Here is an 18,824-nt window from a genome sequence, read left to right as displayed (position 1 = left end):
AAATGTACGCTGTAAGAATTCTTGCTTTGTTTCAGTTGGAAACGCATGTTCAGCCATCTTGTCTTGACCAACATTGTTATGCGGGAAAGCGCACTTGCGGAATTTTGAATATCCCCTATTGGATCAACTGTAATCGAGGACGACCCTTGGGAAAAGGCAAATTTTTCTTGAACTATTTGCCCTGTTTGCGGAAGTGCGTCTATAAAAGTGAAGCCTAGCTATTTTTTTTTGTATATTTGTATATTGTATATTTGTATATTTTGGACCGTTGTTGTCCAAAATATACTTTTGCAATAGTTCTTCGAAACCATTCGTTGTGTGCCTCTTGAAGGCCTCCAATATTGAGTAATAATAATAATAATAATTAAAACATGTTTGCTTCATATTGCGCTCTCGGCGTATAAGGTTCCTTCGTATCGGTTTTAACGCGAACAAACTTCTCCGTGGTTGTCCGCTGCTCTTTCGCTCGTTGAAGACCGTACTCGAATACTTCACGGTGGGTCTGCGACGAGGGCGACATCTCTTGGTAGAGCTGCAAGCGAGCTGTGTTACTTGTGGCCTCCGAGAGTTGTGTCAGAAAATTGCGAATCTCGAATTTCTTGCTGAGCTGTATCTGGGTGCGTCGCGATTTTTCGTCCCCCGCGTTTTTTAACGTGGAAGGCGAATTACGTTGAAAGCCGCGTTGATCGACAGGCGACGTCTTTAGGCATTTCGTTGAGGGCGTGCTTATTCCTGAAGCATTCGTCGCAGTGTCGGCGTCGTAACCGCGAACTGTAAATAATAATAAAAAAAACGCTTAATATAAAACTACGATGCCGCGCGGTATGAGCATGCTTGCCTAACGCGCGGGGTTTTCTGTGGTCTTGGCTGTGGTCTGGCTGGTTCTTTTCCTTTTGTTTTTTTTTCCCCGTCCGTGTGCGGTTCACTCCCTAACACTGGTGTGTGCGCCAATTGAACGACGCGAGACTAAAAATGCGCGCGGGTCGTGGGTTGACGATGGCGATGACGGTGGTTGTGATGATGATGCTGATGATGATGATGATGCATGGAAATCTGCACAGTGTGTTTCTCAGCATTCTGCGTTTTCTTTTTTTGTATGTGTTTTTTTGGTTTGCTGACACGTTCTTACCATCACCGCAACTGATACGGGTATTCTACTAGTGCCTGCGGATCTGTCGGGTTGTGCGTGGCTGCTTCTCACACCATTCCCCCTATAGTTACACACACACACTCTTGTGACTCATCTTGTCCATAGTGTTTGGCCTTGCCGCAGGAGCGTCATGTACTCCCCCCTTTTTTTTTACTTGCCGTAGCCGAGGCTTGCCGTGACATGCTCACACTTCGTGGTGCATCGCTGGAAGTGTCTTGTTTGTTTGTTTTTTGTTTCGTTTGTGCATTTAGTTTTTTTAGGCCGATCCTTGTTTCCACGTGTCTGTTTGCAGTGGTCTGTCCGCGGTATACGTACATACCTGCGCCTGTCTTGCTGGCGGAGCTTTGTCGCAGTGTCACCACCACCGTAGCTCTGAATCACACCTGCCCCCCTATAGTTCTGGCATCGTTTCTAGTGCTTTCGTTCCTGTATCCTTGGTTGTTGCGCTTGGGTGTTTCTCTTCCAGCCTGTAGGACGGATGTGACGTCACTGCGCCAGAGGAGAAGACCTGGGACGGCGAGAAAGGGAATAGCGTGTGTAGTGGACATTCTTGAGTGGCAACCTTGGCTGAGGACATGCCTCGTTTGGCTGTCTGGGGGGAGGGTAAAGGCCCCACGAAGTAAAGGCCTCACAGTGTAAAGGTCCCACTATGTTAAAACCCTCAGGTGTATATCTGATGCATCGGACGCAACTTTCCAGCACCTTTCGAGCCTGTCTGCGCAGGTTTATCCGAGGCTTACGCTGAACCAAAACACGGTGCCCCAAAATTGAAAACGCAAAAAATTCAAGGTATCTGCCGCTCTATGTAAAATAGAGTTGTTTCGTAGTGACCCGAGAGGGTACCCTAGTGGTGTGCAGTTATGCTTCTACGTTATAATCTGACGCATTAATCTTGTATTCATGTATCTTGTATTCGTGTACCCAGCCTGCGAAAATCCCTCGTGGGATTGCAGTATCGAATGAATAAATAAATAAACATGAGCGCTTTATCTAAACTGCACGGTATACCTGCTACAGGGTGGGAAAACAAGAAATTGAGATGAAAGGTTTAGCGAACGCAGAGACCCTTATTTTTTTTTAGTAGTTGGTTGGTCACTGGACGCCCAAAAAGTGAGCTGAATGTCGACTTGAGTTTCTGCTTTGAGTCAGGAATCAAAGGAAACGTAATTTTCATTTTAGTCTGAAATGTATGGTCAGTCTGACGTAAAGCTGCAGCCGCTGGTGAGGTCTCAGTTTCACATTTCGCATCAGAAGACAGAGGACGTAGACAGAAGTGTCGAAACGAGCAGCGCTAACTTTTGACGAGTTTGTTAAGAAAAAGCTGTTTTCTAGTGAGGTCTTGGAACTTAACGCTATGTGTTCCGACCCGCGCTATGGCTTTGCGAAAATCAAACAAGGCCAATTGCGCCGTTTGATCTCAGTGTTGGAGCACAACTCCCGTGCAGAGCTCGTGCTGAAAGTTGCTCCATGCGACAGAGCTAATTTCGGTTCACGGTGCGACTTCCCTGATCAGAGGAGGCAGTAATCGGAGGCAGTGGGTGTTGTCCAAAGCCGCCGACGAGGACATGCCTCAGCCATGGTTGTTGAAAATAAAAATGCAAAAAAAAAAGAAACAGAAGGGAGCCGAATAAAGAGCGAGCGTGTGTTCTATTGTCCCTGTTGTGTGGTTGACTTGCCCATTTGCAGATCGTGAAACAGAAACTGTCGGCCGACGCTGGCGCAGCCGCGCGCATGCGCATTGCTTACCTCGAGCAGCCAGGCACTCTTGAAGCCAGGGACATCACCGGCACAGCCGTCGACAAAGTGCGTATTATGGACGAGCTGGCGACGTCTGATAGAGAGATATACTGTATGTGTATGACACTAGTGGATGGATAACCCCCACTGTAGCGGATAGGTCTACCATGACCGACACGTTTAAGCCACGCTACGTGATTGGTGGAATACCGTCCCGCGTCTGGCACTCAAGGACCCGATATGTGTGGTGTGCTGTGGTGTGCTGTGCTGTGAGTTTCGGGTCCCGTATAGAGTGGCTAAAGACTGCGCTTAGAAGCCCTCGTGGTATTCAAGGTCACGTTAGTATAGAAACACAAGGTCATGCAAGTGGGACCAGGGATGGTACCATTGGTACACAGATTGTGGACCACCTAATTGACATAGAATTTTCGCAGTGGTATCAAAAGATTCAGCGCGTTACGGAGCATAAGATTACTAGTCGAGTCAAAGCGTAGCTTATATCATAGGGATTCGCACCGACGACCTTTGGTTCCCCGAACCGTGATACATAAGCCACCGCGGTGGCTCAGCGGTTATGGTGCTCGGCTGCTGACCCGAAGGACGCGTGTTCGATCCCTGCCGCGGCGGCGGTATTTCTTTGGAGGAAAAATTCCAGACGCCCGTGTATTGTCCGATGTCAGTGCACGTTAAAGAACCCCAGGTGGTCGAAATTTCCGGAGCCCTCCACTACGACGTCTCTCATAGCCTCAGTGTCTTTGGGACGTTAAACCCCATAAACCAAAACCAAACCAAACCGAACTAATTGACGTAGACATTCGAAGTAGTGTCAAACGATTTGTCTTCTTGCGCTGTATGCGTTGGCATGAAAAACAGTAGATGTCCGGATATAACGAAACGTTTGTACCGCACATAGCGAAGGTGGCTAACGACGCAATATTCGTACGATACTGCTAATGCTCGATACTCATACCCTGCCTCAGTGTTTTGATCTTTTTAACAATAGAGTAGGCAGCTTACCATTTTAGCATAGCATCGTGAGAATCGGCCGACGCCATTGGCTGGAAGGGGGGTCCTTCGACGAGGCAAAGTAGTTTCGTTCAGGAGTTGTATTCGATTGTGTAGCCACCGTGAAGAAATAACCTTGCAAACCGCTGTATACCCCTGCCGAACGCCGTGCAGTAGTAGTTTCTCTAGAATACGCGGTCATGGTCTTCTTGAGTTGCGTTTGTGCTGATACAGTGCTGTCGAGAGAACATTTGGTGCAGCCTGTAAGAGGGCTTAGCGGTGAGGAGCGCAGACTCGCCTAAGGCCCTGTCCCGTTAGGTTCAGGTTACGTTACAGGTGAGGCTGGAGAACGTTGTTTTGCCCTTGAAGACTTTCGTTGGTCGCGGATTTGAATTTGTTCTCTCCAGTTAGCATGATGGTATGGGCAGACTTATCGTTTCAGTCTGGTTTAAGTACGAAAAGACATTTGAAATGTCGTCGTAGGCGGGCGTTTAGGGCAGACAGATTAGTTAAAAACAACGGAGGAGATAAGCGGCGATAACCGCACGGCTAGTGTCTGTCTCCAGCGCTGTTCTTTGTTTAATCCATGGCGAACCAACTGCCCCAAGTACTCGTAATGCCTTGCATCATTAGGATGTCATATGAAGGATTAGTGGTGGACAATTCAGGTGGCGATATAAGCCCAATGCAAGGTACGAAGGAAATGAGTGGCTCAGACAAGCTATTTACGGCCTGAAACGAAGTTTAAAGATAAAGAGAGCTGCGGTTCAGATCCGGTAAGAGCAGTGTGATAAGAGCACTTGGAACCGGTAAATCTTGAAGCAGGTTCGAGGAAGTAAATTAGGTTACCTTAATGAAGGTCGAGTATGGGGTTAGCATACTGCTGTTCGGGCATGACAAGTTTTAGATACGTGAGCAGCTTGTCAGTAGGGAGTGCATGTTCAAACTTGCGGCTTACATAGTCAAGGGCACGGATAGTGGAGTTAGTTATTTCTGTAGTATGTCTGGAATCTCACCCTGCCTGGAGATTCCAATGCCTGGTTACTATATGGCGTCGGTTAGGATTATAGGACTATCTTGAGGGCTTTGACGACGGCTAGATCGTTACGTTGCTAATGGAAAGGCAGTAGCGAAGGGGTATGAACATCCAGAGTCGTGAGCCTTGCCGCACCATTCTGGCATTCAAAAAGAGATCTCCCTTTCGAGCCGAACGTCAACAGGAATCGAACTAGATAGAGACGCGAACACTGACATGCGTTGCTCATGAAGAGTGTAGCACGCATTTGATGTTTCACCGGTTGATGAATTCAAATGGGCACTAGCTTCTCTTGAACGTCCCATGGACGTCCTAAACGTCCACATGACGTCCAAGGGAGATTTAGTGCCCATTGGGATATACAATATTTGCCAGAAGTAACCGGGCAACGGTGGTTTATTTTTTAGCCGCGTAGCGAAGCACTTTGGCAGCCCTTGAGCTCTGAATCTGAGTAAAGTAAGGTGAACCCTTATCCTCACGTTTTGACATATTTCGGTCTTCAGGAATGCCGTAAAGGCTCCTTTATATGATTGAGAAGCAAAAACCTGTTGCACGGTTACTTTTGGCAAAGGGGGTAGGTACAGTCTTTGTCAAAAGTTTAGAGCCCAGGGGGTTTGCTTCTAAGCCTTGTAGTGGGACTCCTGAAGCATTCGTGGCAGCCCTATCCATTGGAGGAGGCAGGACCAGAAATCATCTTGCCTTCAGGAAATTTGGAGATGCATTACGAACCACACAGTGTGGCTCAGAAGCAAACCCCCTGGGCTCCAAACTTTTGACGAAGGCTGTACATCGTGAGGAGGAGGAAAACGAATTCCTTGGAGGTCGTCCCGGCGAAAAGGAGCTTCTGCTCCACTACACTCTCAACAAAAGGGAGTAAAAAGGGAGTGAAGTTGTCCTCTGGCGAGCACCGTTGTATAAAAGGGGGCAACAGAGGACAGCTTGCTCCCTTTTCAACTCCCACATAAGAGTGTTCGTGTTCACAGTGTAGGGCCCATTGCTCCTTTCTATCAGGTGAAAGACGAGTGCCAGGAGCACCTTTCGGTGAAGAAAACGCTTGTGCCGTTGTTTCACTCCCTTGTCGACATTCCGCGTACATCCTTCTAGCCAGAGCGCAGTACGCACACTCTAATGAAGGAGTGGATATACTCGTTCCACTGCGAAGCATTAAAAAAAAACACTATGCTATAGCGAGAAAAGAGTTCTATTTATACAGCGGAATCAGCGAAGGAAGTATTTTGCGAAAGGGGGAGGTCAGAGGCGACCTTGTAGCTCTCTGCTGCATTATTCGAGCGATTAAAGTTGCCATCCTTCGAGTGCTTTTACCCATAGATGGAGTACCAGCAGGAAATTAGTATATACTGAGTGGTGAAAGAGGAATTTCATTCCTTAGGCCATTTAGACTGAATAAACAGCGTCTGAAAAGAATACAGCAGCCGGTTCCTATTTTTGAGAGAGCACCAGTCTTTAGAGTTTGGCCCACCGAGCCCGAAACACTACAGTAGGATGGAACGGGAGGCTGTGTGAAGTGAGGAACTATAGAGCTATATGTGTATATAAAGTGGTCCCCGGAACTTTGGAACGGTGCACTTTTTCACGCCATCCGAAGATCAGAGCATTAGGAAGGCGAGAGTGTGGTTCCGAACTTTGCGGAGGAAAGGTGTTTTTTTTTTCGTGTCGAGTGATGGATGCAATTACGAAGCCTAAAGCATATATACATAAGAATTAGGCTCGTTGCTAACTGCCGCTGAGAATAACTAGGTCAAATACTTTGTTCTAAGTGCTGTTCGCGTTTGAGTCCGGCCTGAAGTGCCGTTAGTACACAACCCAATCGCGTGCAAAAATAGGAAATATTGCAATGCTAAGAAGCAGGTAGGAATGTGGAGTAAGGAAATGAGGGGGCCTAACAGTGACCTGAAAAAGGTCTGGGACTTTATATATGGGATGTGAGATGTGGAGTAAGATAGTGCTCATGGGTCTGAGCTAAAACACGATGTCTTGAGTGGTTGGTGGTGATAAGAAATTTTGTGAAGCAGAAGAGAAGTCTAAATATCATTAAATTTGACTTGAATAAAATCATGTTGTTTGAGATGAAGTTCACGGATGAAAAGTAGCGGCCTAAGAGTAATTAATGTGGTTAGTATTTTCGAACAAACACTTGTGATGAGTTCAGCGAGATAGTTACTAGGGCAAGAGCCGCTGCTGTTTTTTTTTTAAAGACAGGAACGACCTTTCCAGCCCAGCATTCAGGCAGGAACTGAATCGATAGCTTGCGATTGCGGAAATATAAAGAAATAAAACTGTCGATGCTGCGTCAATTATTTTCATGCCTTTCGCATTTAGGCCCCCAGTTTCCGTCGAGGATGAGTTGTTTGGCTTATCGGTGACATACCAGCTGGGTCAAAGGTATACGAGCTCATTAGAGGGCATGCGTAAATTATGTTGAGTGAAGGTTTGTGGCGTATTATTGGTGATGCGGAATGCCTGGTTATATCTAGAACATTCGTCATGTTGCTTAAAAATGCAGCGCAGCCCCTGCTGCTACTCAATGGTTAATGGTTAAACAATTGTTAATGGTTTTCAAACATCGCTCGGGATCGTTGTACTCATCATAGAGATGAGTGCATCATGGGGTGTGGCTGCAGCTGAGAGAGAAAGAGAGACTCTTTAATGAAGAGCAGAGAATTTAGCCGGCGTTGAAAAATCGCTGGCATGCTACTCTGCGAAGGGAGGGGAATTTAGGAGAGAAAGACAGAAGGAGAGCAGTGTGGAAGAGGTAAAAAAAAAACGAAGATAAAATGCGGCCATGAAATGGGTACTAAGGATGCAATGGCGAGTATTGATGCAACCTATGGAATGATGGAGTGCATAGTCCGTCAAATGGGCTGACGAAGTTCACTGCATGAAGAATGCATGAAGGTAACGTGCAAGTGAATTTAAAGCTTATCGAGATGTCCAATGTCTTTTAAATATGTGAATAGAAAGTTCATTGCAAGTCTCTGTTGCCTAAGGCAGGCTAAGGGACCTAAAACTTTGTCCATTGTTAGGGGCACTGGGCAGAGCTTCTGCATGCAATGTTCATAGTACGCACGCTCGTTAGCATATGCAGGGCACTCAAGCGAGATATGTTCCACAGTTTCTATCGAGGCACAGTTGTCACAGTGCGGACTGTTCATTTGTCCAAAACGGTATCGCAAGCCGTTTGTATATGCAGCATTCAGACGAAGTCGATGATAAAGTGTTTCCAGTTGTCGAGGAATTCTGGGTGAGAGTCTTGATCTAAGATGCATGTGGGTCGATTGAGTGAAGAAATTGGTACTGATGTGTCGGCAAACTCCAAAGCCGATACGTTTCTTCGGAAGCAAAACTTTTAGCCATTTGGGACGCATCAGATTTCGTGCAAAAAAGTTCGAATGTATCTCCGATGTTGATGGCCCTTACGGGCCGCTTCATCTGCAGCTGGCATAGGACAGGGTTAATTGGAGAAAGATGGCAGAGGCCTTTGGATGTATTTATTCTGGCTACATTGTGCCAAAATGCATGGGCTATCGAGATGCTTGCAGGCAACGCAACCTGTCCAGTGCGTGTAACTCGTCGAAATTATTAAAATTTGTTATGACGCAGTGACGAGGGTAGCCACGCTTTCGGAATTCTAAAAGATAGGGATATTATACTTGCTGTGGGCTACAAGCCTCTCAATAATTAAGCAGGCCGCCGCAGTGGCTCAGCGGTTATGGCGCTCGGGTTATGACCCGAAAGACGCGGGTCCGATCCCGGCAGCTAGCGGCGGTCGAATTTCGATGGAGGCGAAATTCTAGAGGCCCGTGTATACTGTGCGATGTCAGTGCACGTTAAAGAACCCCAGTTGGTCGAAATTTCCGGAGCCCTTCACTACGGCGTCCCTCATAGCCTGATTCGCTTTGGGGCGTTAAACCCCACTAAATCACTAAACCAATTAAGCAGCTAAAAGTAAGAGTTAAAAGTTAAATATTTAATATTAGTTAACCACCGTGCTAGTTAGCACGTCTTAGCTGTATTCTGATGCACTACACCGCGCTGCCAATGCTATGCCGAAAAGAGTGCTCTTCTCACTCAGAATGCCCCTTTTTAAGAATTGTGTGAAGTCTTAGGTGAAACACCCTGTATACCCCGCCACTCACTTGCAGCGGGGATCACGGAGTCTGTTTCGGTGTAGACGCCACGCGTTTTGATCAAGCTGCGGGACAATTTAAGACCCTTTTTTTTTAGCAAAAAGAGCGTCTTTTGCTGCCGTATAAACAGCATATCCATAGAATCAGCATATAGAACCGAAGAAGCAGCATATCCATAGAATCATTTTTTTTAATAGGAAAAAATCGAATTTAATGTCTGTTTGAAAAAAAAAAAGCTGCCGTTAATTCGAATTGCGCATAGTTCGAACAAATTTGATGGCCCGTATAAGTTATAATTATCGACGATCGACCAGCTTATCGTCAGGCTTTTTTTTTTAGTCGTTTCTTTTCCGTTCTTTCTGGATGCGTTGCCGTGTTTGGTTGCGTGGCGTTTAAGCGAGCGAACAGTGGCAGGCTCTGAGAGGTAGCAAACGCCGGCCCTGCAAATCTGAAACAAAAGAGAGCGCGTCTTCCGCTGTAGCGACAGAGGCAAACGAACTGCTAATCTGCGTGGCAGCACTTTGGCGTTGCCGTCGAGCGCGACTCCAGTCGTTTCCTGCGTACGCCTCGTTTGACGTCCGTAAAAGCCTTCCCGCCGAGTCGGCGTCGCTTCACTTCTCGCCTGAAATCCGTTAATCCGATTTCCCGGCGTGGCGTATCCGCCTCGCGCTTCATTTCATTCGGGCAATGAGGGCGTTGACCGCCACTGATGAGCGGAGCAGGCGGACGTGGCGTTACGCTCTAAACAGAAATGAGGGAAAAGTGAGTAAACTGTCCTCTAGTGCGCTCCCTTTTTAAGAGCGCTAGCTCTTACTCATCGTGCTTCGAGATTTCGTGGGGTCTGCTACCACCTTGAGATCACAGCGCCATCTGTGGCAGCAACTAGGAAACAGCACATCTCGCATTGAGACTTGTAGCGCCATCTACAATAGCATTGTAGAAACAACCACCTGCCGCGTGGCAATGATGACGTCATGGTCCAACATGGCGGATAGCTAAAGCTCGTTACTTCAACGTCTTCCAGGCGGTGGCAGCCTTTTTAGTTTCTTTTCTTTTTTCTTTTTTTTATGGGAACTTCATTGCGATTACAAGAGATATGTACAAACACCGTTAGGACCGTTAACTACGAAGGCTAGTGGCCGGTCCAGTACACAAATTACTTGTAGTTCAGCCGCAGAGCGCTGAAGACTAAAGAGTTAATCACGAAATACACAATAGGGCAGGTTTACAAAATACACACAACAAAAACGAAGAATAAGATAGGGGACTGCACGAAGAGTGAAAAGAATGCAAAATACTAAAAGAATACAGAAATAAGAACATACAGAATACAAACAAAAACTAATACCAAAACCAAACACAAAAAAAAGTTAGGTGTCAAGAATTCACAATAAAAGGGATTGATTTGTAGGACAGCTTACTCCGTGTTTGCTCCCATTTAGGCGGATTAGTGTATAGAGTGTATAAATCTTAGTGTAGGGCGTAGCTACGTAAGCGTACGAAAGTAAAGCCACAACGAAGTTGCTCAAAGTCAGTGGCTCTCACTTCGAAGGCGTTGCCCATGTTAGCAACGTAATTTTGTTTGCGTGCGCATACGAAAATAAGCCGTGAATCTTGTGGGTTTAGCGTCTCGAAGCGACACATGTGCTATTGCGAGGGACGCCGCAGTGGAGGGCTGTGGACTGATTCAGACCGCCCGGGGCTCTTTAACGGGCGCTGACATCGCACGGCACACACGAGCGTTTTTATCTTTCGCCTCCATCCAAATACGGCTGCCGCGGCACGGTTTGAACCCGCGACCTCGTGATCGGCCGAATGCTGCAGCTACCTAGCCACGGCGCGAGTCCATGCGCAAAGAGGCCTACACGCTTCCACCGTACAGTGTTGCCCAATCTTTTCAAAACATCCAAGTAGAAAGCCTGGCTAACTGTCTGACCCTGCGGAACAAATTCTCAATGGACGACTCCTCTCACGTCGAAAAAACAAATCAGCATTATTTTGAAGTTTGGTTTCACCTAACGAGCTTTCTTGAGGCGAGGTGAATTTCCATGAAGGTGAATTTCCAGGTGAAGTTTTCCATTGGCATGGTTGTTGCTTTGATTCAGGATTCGATTCAGGAACACTTGAGTTGTCCCCATAGCATCGTCCTTGTACGTCTTCCTTAATATTTCAAGAGTTTCCATTCAACTTTTTCCGAGCAAAAATCTGAATTTCACCGGCGCACGCTGTTCACGAAAATCAGCCATTGCAAAAACGATGTTCACACAAAACAGTCGTCACTCTAAAACTCTGCCTAAACTAGTCTCACCTCCTTCAACGACGGCAATCGGCTTACTGACTCTGGAATGTTCGTTCTATGCGCTCCTAGTGGCAAAACGCGGTACCACAGAAGCTTTACCGACCAAAAAATTTAGTCCGGTTTCTTTTGGGTACCCCCTCGTATAGACAAATATGTTCTATTGTAAGAAATGTTAATTAGCAATTAAACAGTACACGTAGCATACGGTCGAGCCGCTGATGATGATGTCCTCAGGCTGAATGGCACATGCCGATCTGTAATCTGTACTTCTCATCTTCTTTTCTCCCGTGCGCGCGAGTGCGTGCAGCGCACCTGCCACACTTCATCTTTATCACAATACTGTAAGCAGACACGAATAGGACATTTGAGGGGCTCGTCAAGGTGGGTTGTGGAAAGCAACCAACAGCTTTGTGCTCATAGCCGTCACCGGAAAATCTTATTGACTATTTTTTTTTTTTGCCGCGCTGGTTAAGGCAGTCATGTTGGAATAACAGGCAACGAGAGAGCAGATTTGTGTGCTGCTAAGGCTCGTGGAAAGGAAATTAAAAAAGTAAGTATACCCTGTAATGACTGCATGAAATCAATAGAAAGGAAACTAAGGAAAAAGTGGCAGTCGGCTTGGAACAGTGAAGTAAAAAATAAACTGCACTTGGTAAAACCAGTTTTAGGTGAATTTAAGTCGTGTGTGCACCAGGAACGTTTTAAAGAAGTTATCTTATGCCGTCTCCGAATAGGCCACACGCACCTTACACACAACTTTCTCCTTGCAAAAAAAGACAAACCTGTTTGCTAAGAATGCGGAGACGAACGAAAAACTGAGAAAAAAGTACTTTAGTCAATTTTATAGAGAATGCATTCCTTTTCATCCAGCACTGCTCTTAGACGATAACGCCATTGTTAACATTCCTTCTATATTTAGCTTTTTAAAAGAAGCAGGCGTACTGGAAAAACTATAATTATCGAACCACTGGCTCACTCTACGGCATGATACACACCTCAGCCACTTTCTCATTCATGTGAAGAAGGCTGAGGTTTTTATTTTATTGGTTGGGATCCTCGACATCCTTGGCCAGCCAAGGATGGCCGCTGAGGCTACCTGACCTTTTTAAAGGTTTTACCATTAGCCATTCCTAGATCTCGTCTTCTCCGTTATTACTAGGTAATTAAACTTTTTTAGGCCCTTTACACCACTGATCACGTTCCACATTTTTATTAAATCCCGCGGAAAACATTTTCCATACCTTGTGCTTGGCGCATGATGGCCTTAGCTGCCTATGTGCCATAAAACACAACACAACACACAATGCATTTATTGTTAGGCTACACTTAATATAAATAACTTCTAAAGTATACCCTCTGAACGCAAATACGCCTGTATGGGAGTAAAAAGGGAGTAAGTTGTCCTATAGCGCACACATTGTTATATAAGGGTGTGCGCTAGAGGACAGTTTTACACCCTTTTTACTCCTTTCTGTTTAGAGTTCAGAAGGCAAGCGCACGCCCTTCTTTAAAGGGTGTGCGCTAGAGGACAGTTTTACACCCTTTTTACTCCTTTCTGTTTAGAGTTCAGAAGGCAAGCGCACGCCCTTCTTTAAAGGGTGTGCGCTAGAGGACAGTTTTACACCCTTTTTACTCCTTTCTGTTTAGAGTTCAGAAGGCAAGCGCACGCCCTTCTTTAAAGGGTGTGCGCTAGAGGACAGTTTTACACCCTTTTTACTCCTTTCTGTTTAGAGTTCAGAAGGCAAGCGCACGCCCTTCTTTAAAGGGTGTGCGCTAGAGGACAGTTTTACACCCTTTTTACTCCTTTCTGTTTAGAGTTCAGAAGGCAAGCGCACGCCCTTCTTTAAAGGGTGTGCGCTAGAGGACAGTTTTACACCCTTTTTACTCCTTTCTGTTTAGAGTTCAGAAGGCAAGCGCACGCCCTTCTTTAAAGGGTGTGCGCTAGAGGACAGTTTTACACCCTTTTTACTCCTTTCTGTTTAGAGTTCAGAAGGCAAGCGCACGCCCTTCTTTAAAGGGTGTGCGCTAGAGGACAGTTTTACACCCTTTTTACTCCTTTCTGTTTAGAGTTCAGAAGGCAAGTGCACGCCCTTCTTTAAAGGGTGTGCGCTAGAGGACAGTTTTACACCCTTTTTACTCCTTTCTGTTTAGAGTTCAGAAGGCAAGCGCACGCCCTTCTTTAAAGGGTGTGCGCTAGAGGACAGTTTTACACCCTTTTTACTCCTTTCTGTTTAGAGTTCAGAAGGCAAGCGCACGCCCTTCTTTAAAGGGTGTGCGCTAGAGGACAGTTTTACACCCTTTTTACTCCTTTCTGTTTAGAGTTCAGAAGGCAAGCGCACGCCCTTCTTTAAAGGGTGTGCGCTAGAGGACAGTTTTACACCCTTTTTACTCCTTTCTGTTTGGAGTTCAGAAGGCGAGACAGTCGTGTAGCTAAGTTTGTAGAGCGCCGCACGGGACATGAGGCCGTGAATTCGGATTGCACCATGCGCTTTCTTTTTCTTTTATTGTGTTCTGCATTTTCTCGTATATAAATTCATTAATTAAATAACTTTCGCTTAGGAAGAGCCGTAATTGAAAACTTGAAAGAAGGGTAAATTTCCCCTATCCATGTCTTGGCGCCAAATGCTGTTGGCTGCTTCCTAAAGCAGGCATGCTACTACGGCAACGTTGAGGGAATTCGGTGAAGATTGTTGATGCCGCCGCCGCAGCAAATTGCTTTGACCCTGTCTGTATTAGACGGCTAGACCAGAAGCGTTTGCAGCCGGAGTACTTAAATTACACTTTTTCTTAGAGGCCGATGTTTTGATTTTGAGGGAAACAGAGCTTGCCATAAGCTCGTGTACGTCGAAAGTGGAAAATATTGGATACCGCAAGTGCCTCAAAAAAAAATTACATACTTGGCAACTTTATGGTGTTGCTTTTGCACTGCCTGTTTCGTACGGTATTGTCACGGGTTTGAAGCATCGCGTACATCGTTGTTGTTTTGTAGCGAAAGCTACACTACTATAGCTGCGACGCATCTCGCCGTGAGCCTCCGAATGACCTTGAAACGACTTTGAAATAAGTCCAAGGCTAGTGTTGCTATGCGCATATTACCTAGCCATGTGTGGTTCACTTAGTGGGTCACCTTTGACCATGAACTTTGACAAACGCCACACATTTTGCCGTGAGCCTCCGAATGACCTTGAAATAAGTAATGGTTGCACATCTGACTTACCATGTTTGGTCCAGCTTGGTGCTGCACCACTTGACCTTTGACTTTTTTGAAGTCGTCGGTAGAGGGCGGTAGAAGCCACGTGGTATTCGCGTGATGTCAGGTGATTCAATTTACAGTTGTGACGTCAGGGTATGGGGTATATCGACCGGAGCCGTGCGCTCTACTTTCGCTACGTGAAAGCTCGGTTCAGCAGAGTTGAACCACACGTATTTGTTTTTTCTTCGCGTTTCATTTAGCACTTTAGCTGTTGCTTCCTGTGACGGAGTCCTGGGCCGATGTCATGAATTCTCACAACTTCGGATTGACTAGATGTCGAAAAACTTGGGACAGAACACGTTTGAGCCCCGCCTTAAGGGTATGGACGCGATAGCTAATGGGTCATTTCAGCTGCCCGGGGTCCTCTTTGCTTACCAATTATCAGGTACGGATTCCGCTTAACCTACCGTTATCATACGCTTAACCTGCCCCTAATAGTACAGTGCGATAACGCCACAGATCCGTCCCGCGAAAGTACTCCTCCTCTTTCGCCTAGGCTCTGCCTGCATGTCGGAATAGTTTATGGGGGTTTAACGTCCCAGAGCGACTGGTCATTCTCTGAACTTTACATTCATCGATAGCGAGGAATCCTCATACTACTTCTAGCACAGTGGTGCAGCGGTTGAACGGTGCATTACTGCCCGGACAAGTGGGGCTTCTGAGACCAAAGCAGCTATCCCCGAGCTCACGTAAGGCACATTAGTAGCGCCACCACAGTCGACCATCTTCTTTTCTCTACACGCCAACCCCGCGTTTTCCGCTGAGCGGAACCCTTTCTGTACGCATTTTTTTTTTCGCTTATCCGCCTTTGCAAAATTTCGCCATTTCGGTCACCTGTATGTGTACGAGTGTACGCATGCCATGTACCCATACCCTTGTTACCCGATTCGCGGATAAATTTACTTTTTTTCGTGTTCCCCCAATATGTACGACACATACTCTACGTCCAACAGTGAGCTTGTCTTTGTGGGCTTCCAGGGTTCAGGAAAGATTATGTGAAACGTGTACGGGATGTTTCGCGTAGAACCGGTCATACTACGACACGTAGATTTATGCCCCGAGGGCCGAATTTGCGCTGTACCTCTCTTAATCTCTCCTATTCTCGGACTAGCATTGCCTTGATTTCATTACCCAGCTGCTCACCTCTCAGGGACGGCGTCAAAGGGGCTGTGCCCAAGCTTGTTCCGCGGGGAAGTGTGCGCAGCGCTATAACCTTCGGCAAATTCGTCGAACCCGCCAAGGTGCAGTGTAAATATGCCCCTCATGGACGGGGCTTGTCCACTTCGCCGTAAGTCGGCGAGAGTTCCTCGTGTCCAAGATTGGTGGGGAGGGGGTAATCTCGACTATAAACCCGACCAAACTTCGACCGCTGGCTGGCTCCGTCCTCGTCGCGTTCTCTCGCGTCGGCAAACAGTCCGGCTGCCTAATAACGAAACTTCCTCGTCCGCTCCGCCCCATATCTCGGCACCGCGTGCGTGCGTCTTTCACCGCCGCCCGTAATTAGTTTCGGCTTGGTGGACCACCCACCCTCGCGGGATGACAAAAAAAAAATTATATCCCGCGTCGTCCCAGGACTCCTTCCTATGCACAGGGCCAGAACGCATCCTGCTGCTCAAGTCTTGTCCGCTCGCCTCTTACTCCTCACTCAGTCTCCTCAGCCGCCGTCGCCGCGAAATGAGATTTCTCGCGACTTCTCCCCCCTTTTCTTCGCGATGAAGTTTTCTCGTCTGCTCGGGCGGGCGCCACGTTAGGCTTAGCCGCGTCTTCCTCCCTTCCCATCCCCTGTAGTAGTCAGCAGTGTATGCACGCGTTGGCGTCGGTCGGTCCAGTGTCATCTCATCCCACGGACCACCGCTGCGCGCGACTCTATCAAGACCGGCGTATGTGTGTCTGTACGTACTTCCCCGAAGCGACTATAGCGCTTGCGTGCTGAGAAAGTAGAAAAGGCCTAACGGCGACTGATGGTCGAGGGACACACATGGCGTGTGTCGCTAGCGTCTCTGTACACACATACGGAGGACGCGAACAGGGCAGGTCGCGCCTCTTCTCGCCTAATGGAAAAGCGGGAAGATTGGCGGCGAGTCCTTGGTGCGTAGTCATGGTATATGTATACGCCTTTTGTATACACGCGACGTCGGTGATGTTGGCGTCCCCCCCCCCCCCCCCCCCCCCCCGCACGCATTGTCTCGCTCGTGGCTTGGCAAGCTTTGCGCCGCGTTTGTCTCGTTATGTCGTGTCTGTGTATTTTTTTTCTTCGCTTGATTTCGCGCCCGCTGTTTGCACGCTCCAAGAGACGCGTTATAAAGGCCTGACAGAGCTGCCCGCCGAACCGGATGATGAGGCGAGCGGTGTTCGTTAATGTTGCACGCGGTAGTTTATGCATACGTACAGCGTAGAAAGTACCGCCAAATGACGTAGCAGACGACAGACCCGCTCGACGTCGTCTGCAACATAGATGTGCAGAGGCGTCGATAAAGACAGCGGGCCTCCATGACACTTAACGGCTTTGTGGACATTTTCTTTCTATAACTTTTTTTTCTAGTACGCTGTCACATGGCGTTTCCTGTTGAGCGGGTTCTTGCGCTGGAGTTTGCAGCGTATACAGGGTTTCCGTGTTTATCTGTCCGAGTTATAAAAAATTATCCTGCTCAAACCACTGGTCTATTTCGGCTCAAGCTCAGACCGCAAGGTAGCTTATGATAGTCTGCGTCTTTCGATAAGGATTTAAACATCTAAACTTGCCTGAATTGTCCGGGATCGATGAAAAACTGCAGTCATCTGCGCGGAGAATTTTCGCCTGAGCGAGCGGAGCAGCAGCTTTGACAGGCTGCGCCATCTGGGGTACTTCCCCCAGCTCCTACCCCAAGACCTACCCCAGTTCCGAGTTGTAATATTGGTTGTCTCGCAGTTCGCCAGATGGCGTAGCGTCTCAATTCGGCTGTCACGCTTGCGTAGACGAACATTCTCCGTAGAGACGACTCCAGCTTTTCACCGATTCAGGACAGTCCAGGCAACTTCCGATGTTCAGTTATTTATCGGAAAACGCAGACTATCATAAGCTATCCTGTGGTCTGTGCTTAAGCAGAATAGACCAGTGGTTTGAGCACGAGAATCTTTTGCAACCCAGACAGATGACTTTTTTGGCGTGATTAGCTTCTTGTTTAAGTTACAAGACAAGGTTTTAACAGCGGACTAGTTTTTTTTTTTTTGTCCTGGAGGAATTCTGTGTGGCGGTCCTTAATGTGCGCGGAGCTTCACTGCAGATTTAAGTTGTATCAGACTAAAGTAGCTCTGCTTTTTTATTGTTGCTTTCGTTAGTGATTACGTACAGACGTGTCGCTAAATGTTTGTGTTAATCACACCAAGAAAAAAACTCTGTAAAACCGCAAGCAGGCAGTGTGGTGACAAAGTTCTGTACTAAAGTGTTGTGGAGTGCACCGTTTCTGTTGACGCCGTCTTCGAGTCCACGGTAAGCGACGCTGAAGCAGGCAGTGGGCCCTTTAGTACTGCTACCAAAGAAAGTGCCACAGCGCCACCGTTATGCCTGGCAATGGGCTTGATGAGAACAATTATAAATCCTTCGCGACTTCGCCTCTGCTATATATAGTCAGCGTATGCCCCTGAAATATTTCAATTGCAGTTCAAAGCGCGTGTAACGGATTGAGGAGCATTTGACAGCGACAGCTGTTAGTGGCGCGTTCGGTTCGGCTCTGCGGCATTGGCGGCGTAACACCCCGCCTCGCTGAGTGGTCAGAATGCAGTGGCGTCACGCATGACGTCACTGTAACGCGCCGCGCTGGGTGTTCCGAGCACAGTGACGTCACGCGCACTCTGCCAGAGAACAAGAAAGAATAGACTATGTTGTATTCTCCACTACAACAAACAGCTTTCGCCGAGTCTCGCGTTGCACAGCGGTAACTGCGCCCTGCTAGTTTTTCCAGGCTACACAGGGCAAAAAGGAGAAGGGAAGTGCGCCGCTCGCCTCCTACTTTCATCCTCCTGCTTGTCATTTCCGAGCTGTGGGAGCTTATCGAGGAAAAGATGCATAAGCTTTGTGTGCAAGCGCATTTCATGTCGTGGCACCCTTAAAATACATGCACCGCGCCTTCGCAATACCGCGTGTTCCCCGCCAGGTGGCTAGGTGGCGCTCGTTTCGCAGTACTCCGCGCCACCAGTTGTTAAAGGGGCTCTGAAAC

At 47.4% G+C, this 18,824-nt stretch overlaps 1 protein-coding gene across 9 annotated transcripts in view; it reads left to right on the top strand.

Moving 5' to 3' along the window:
* The window catches only part of Rbfox1 (RNA-binding Fox protein 1), a 150,555-nt gene that overhangs the window by 66,783 nt on the left and 64,948 nt on the right, over positions 1-18,824 (top strand). For 8 of the 9 annotated variants that reach the window (XM_089585112.1, XM_089585111.1, XM_089585107.1 and 5 more), the window contains exon 3: positions 2,837-2,953. The exons of the other annotated variant lie outside the window; for it this stretch is intronic. In XM_089585112.1, coding sequence (XP_089441238.1) covers positions 2,837-2,953 — 117 coding nt within the window. The remainder of the gene's footprint in view (positions 1-2,836; positions 2,954-18,824) is intronic. 9 annotated transcript variants of the gene reach the window in all.

This window comes from Amblyomma mixtum, chromosome 3 (genome assembly GCF_055824585.1).
Source record: "Amblyomma mixtum isolate Tamu chromosome 3, ASM5582458v1, whole genome shotgun sequence".
Classification (NCBI taxonomy): Eukaryota; Metazoa; Arthropoda; class Arachnida; order Ixodida; family Ixodidae; genus Amblyomma; species Amblyomma mixtum.
This window is presented reverse-complemented; position numbering and strand designations above follow the sequence as displayed.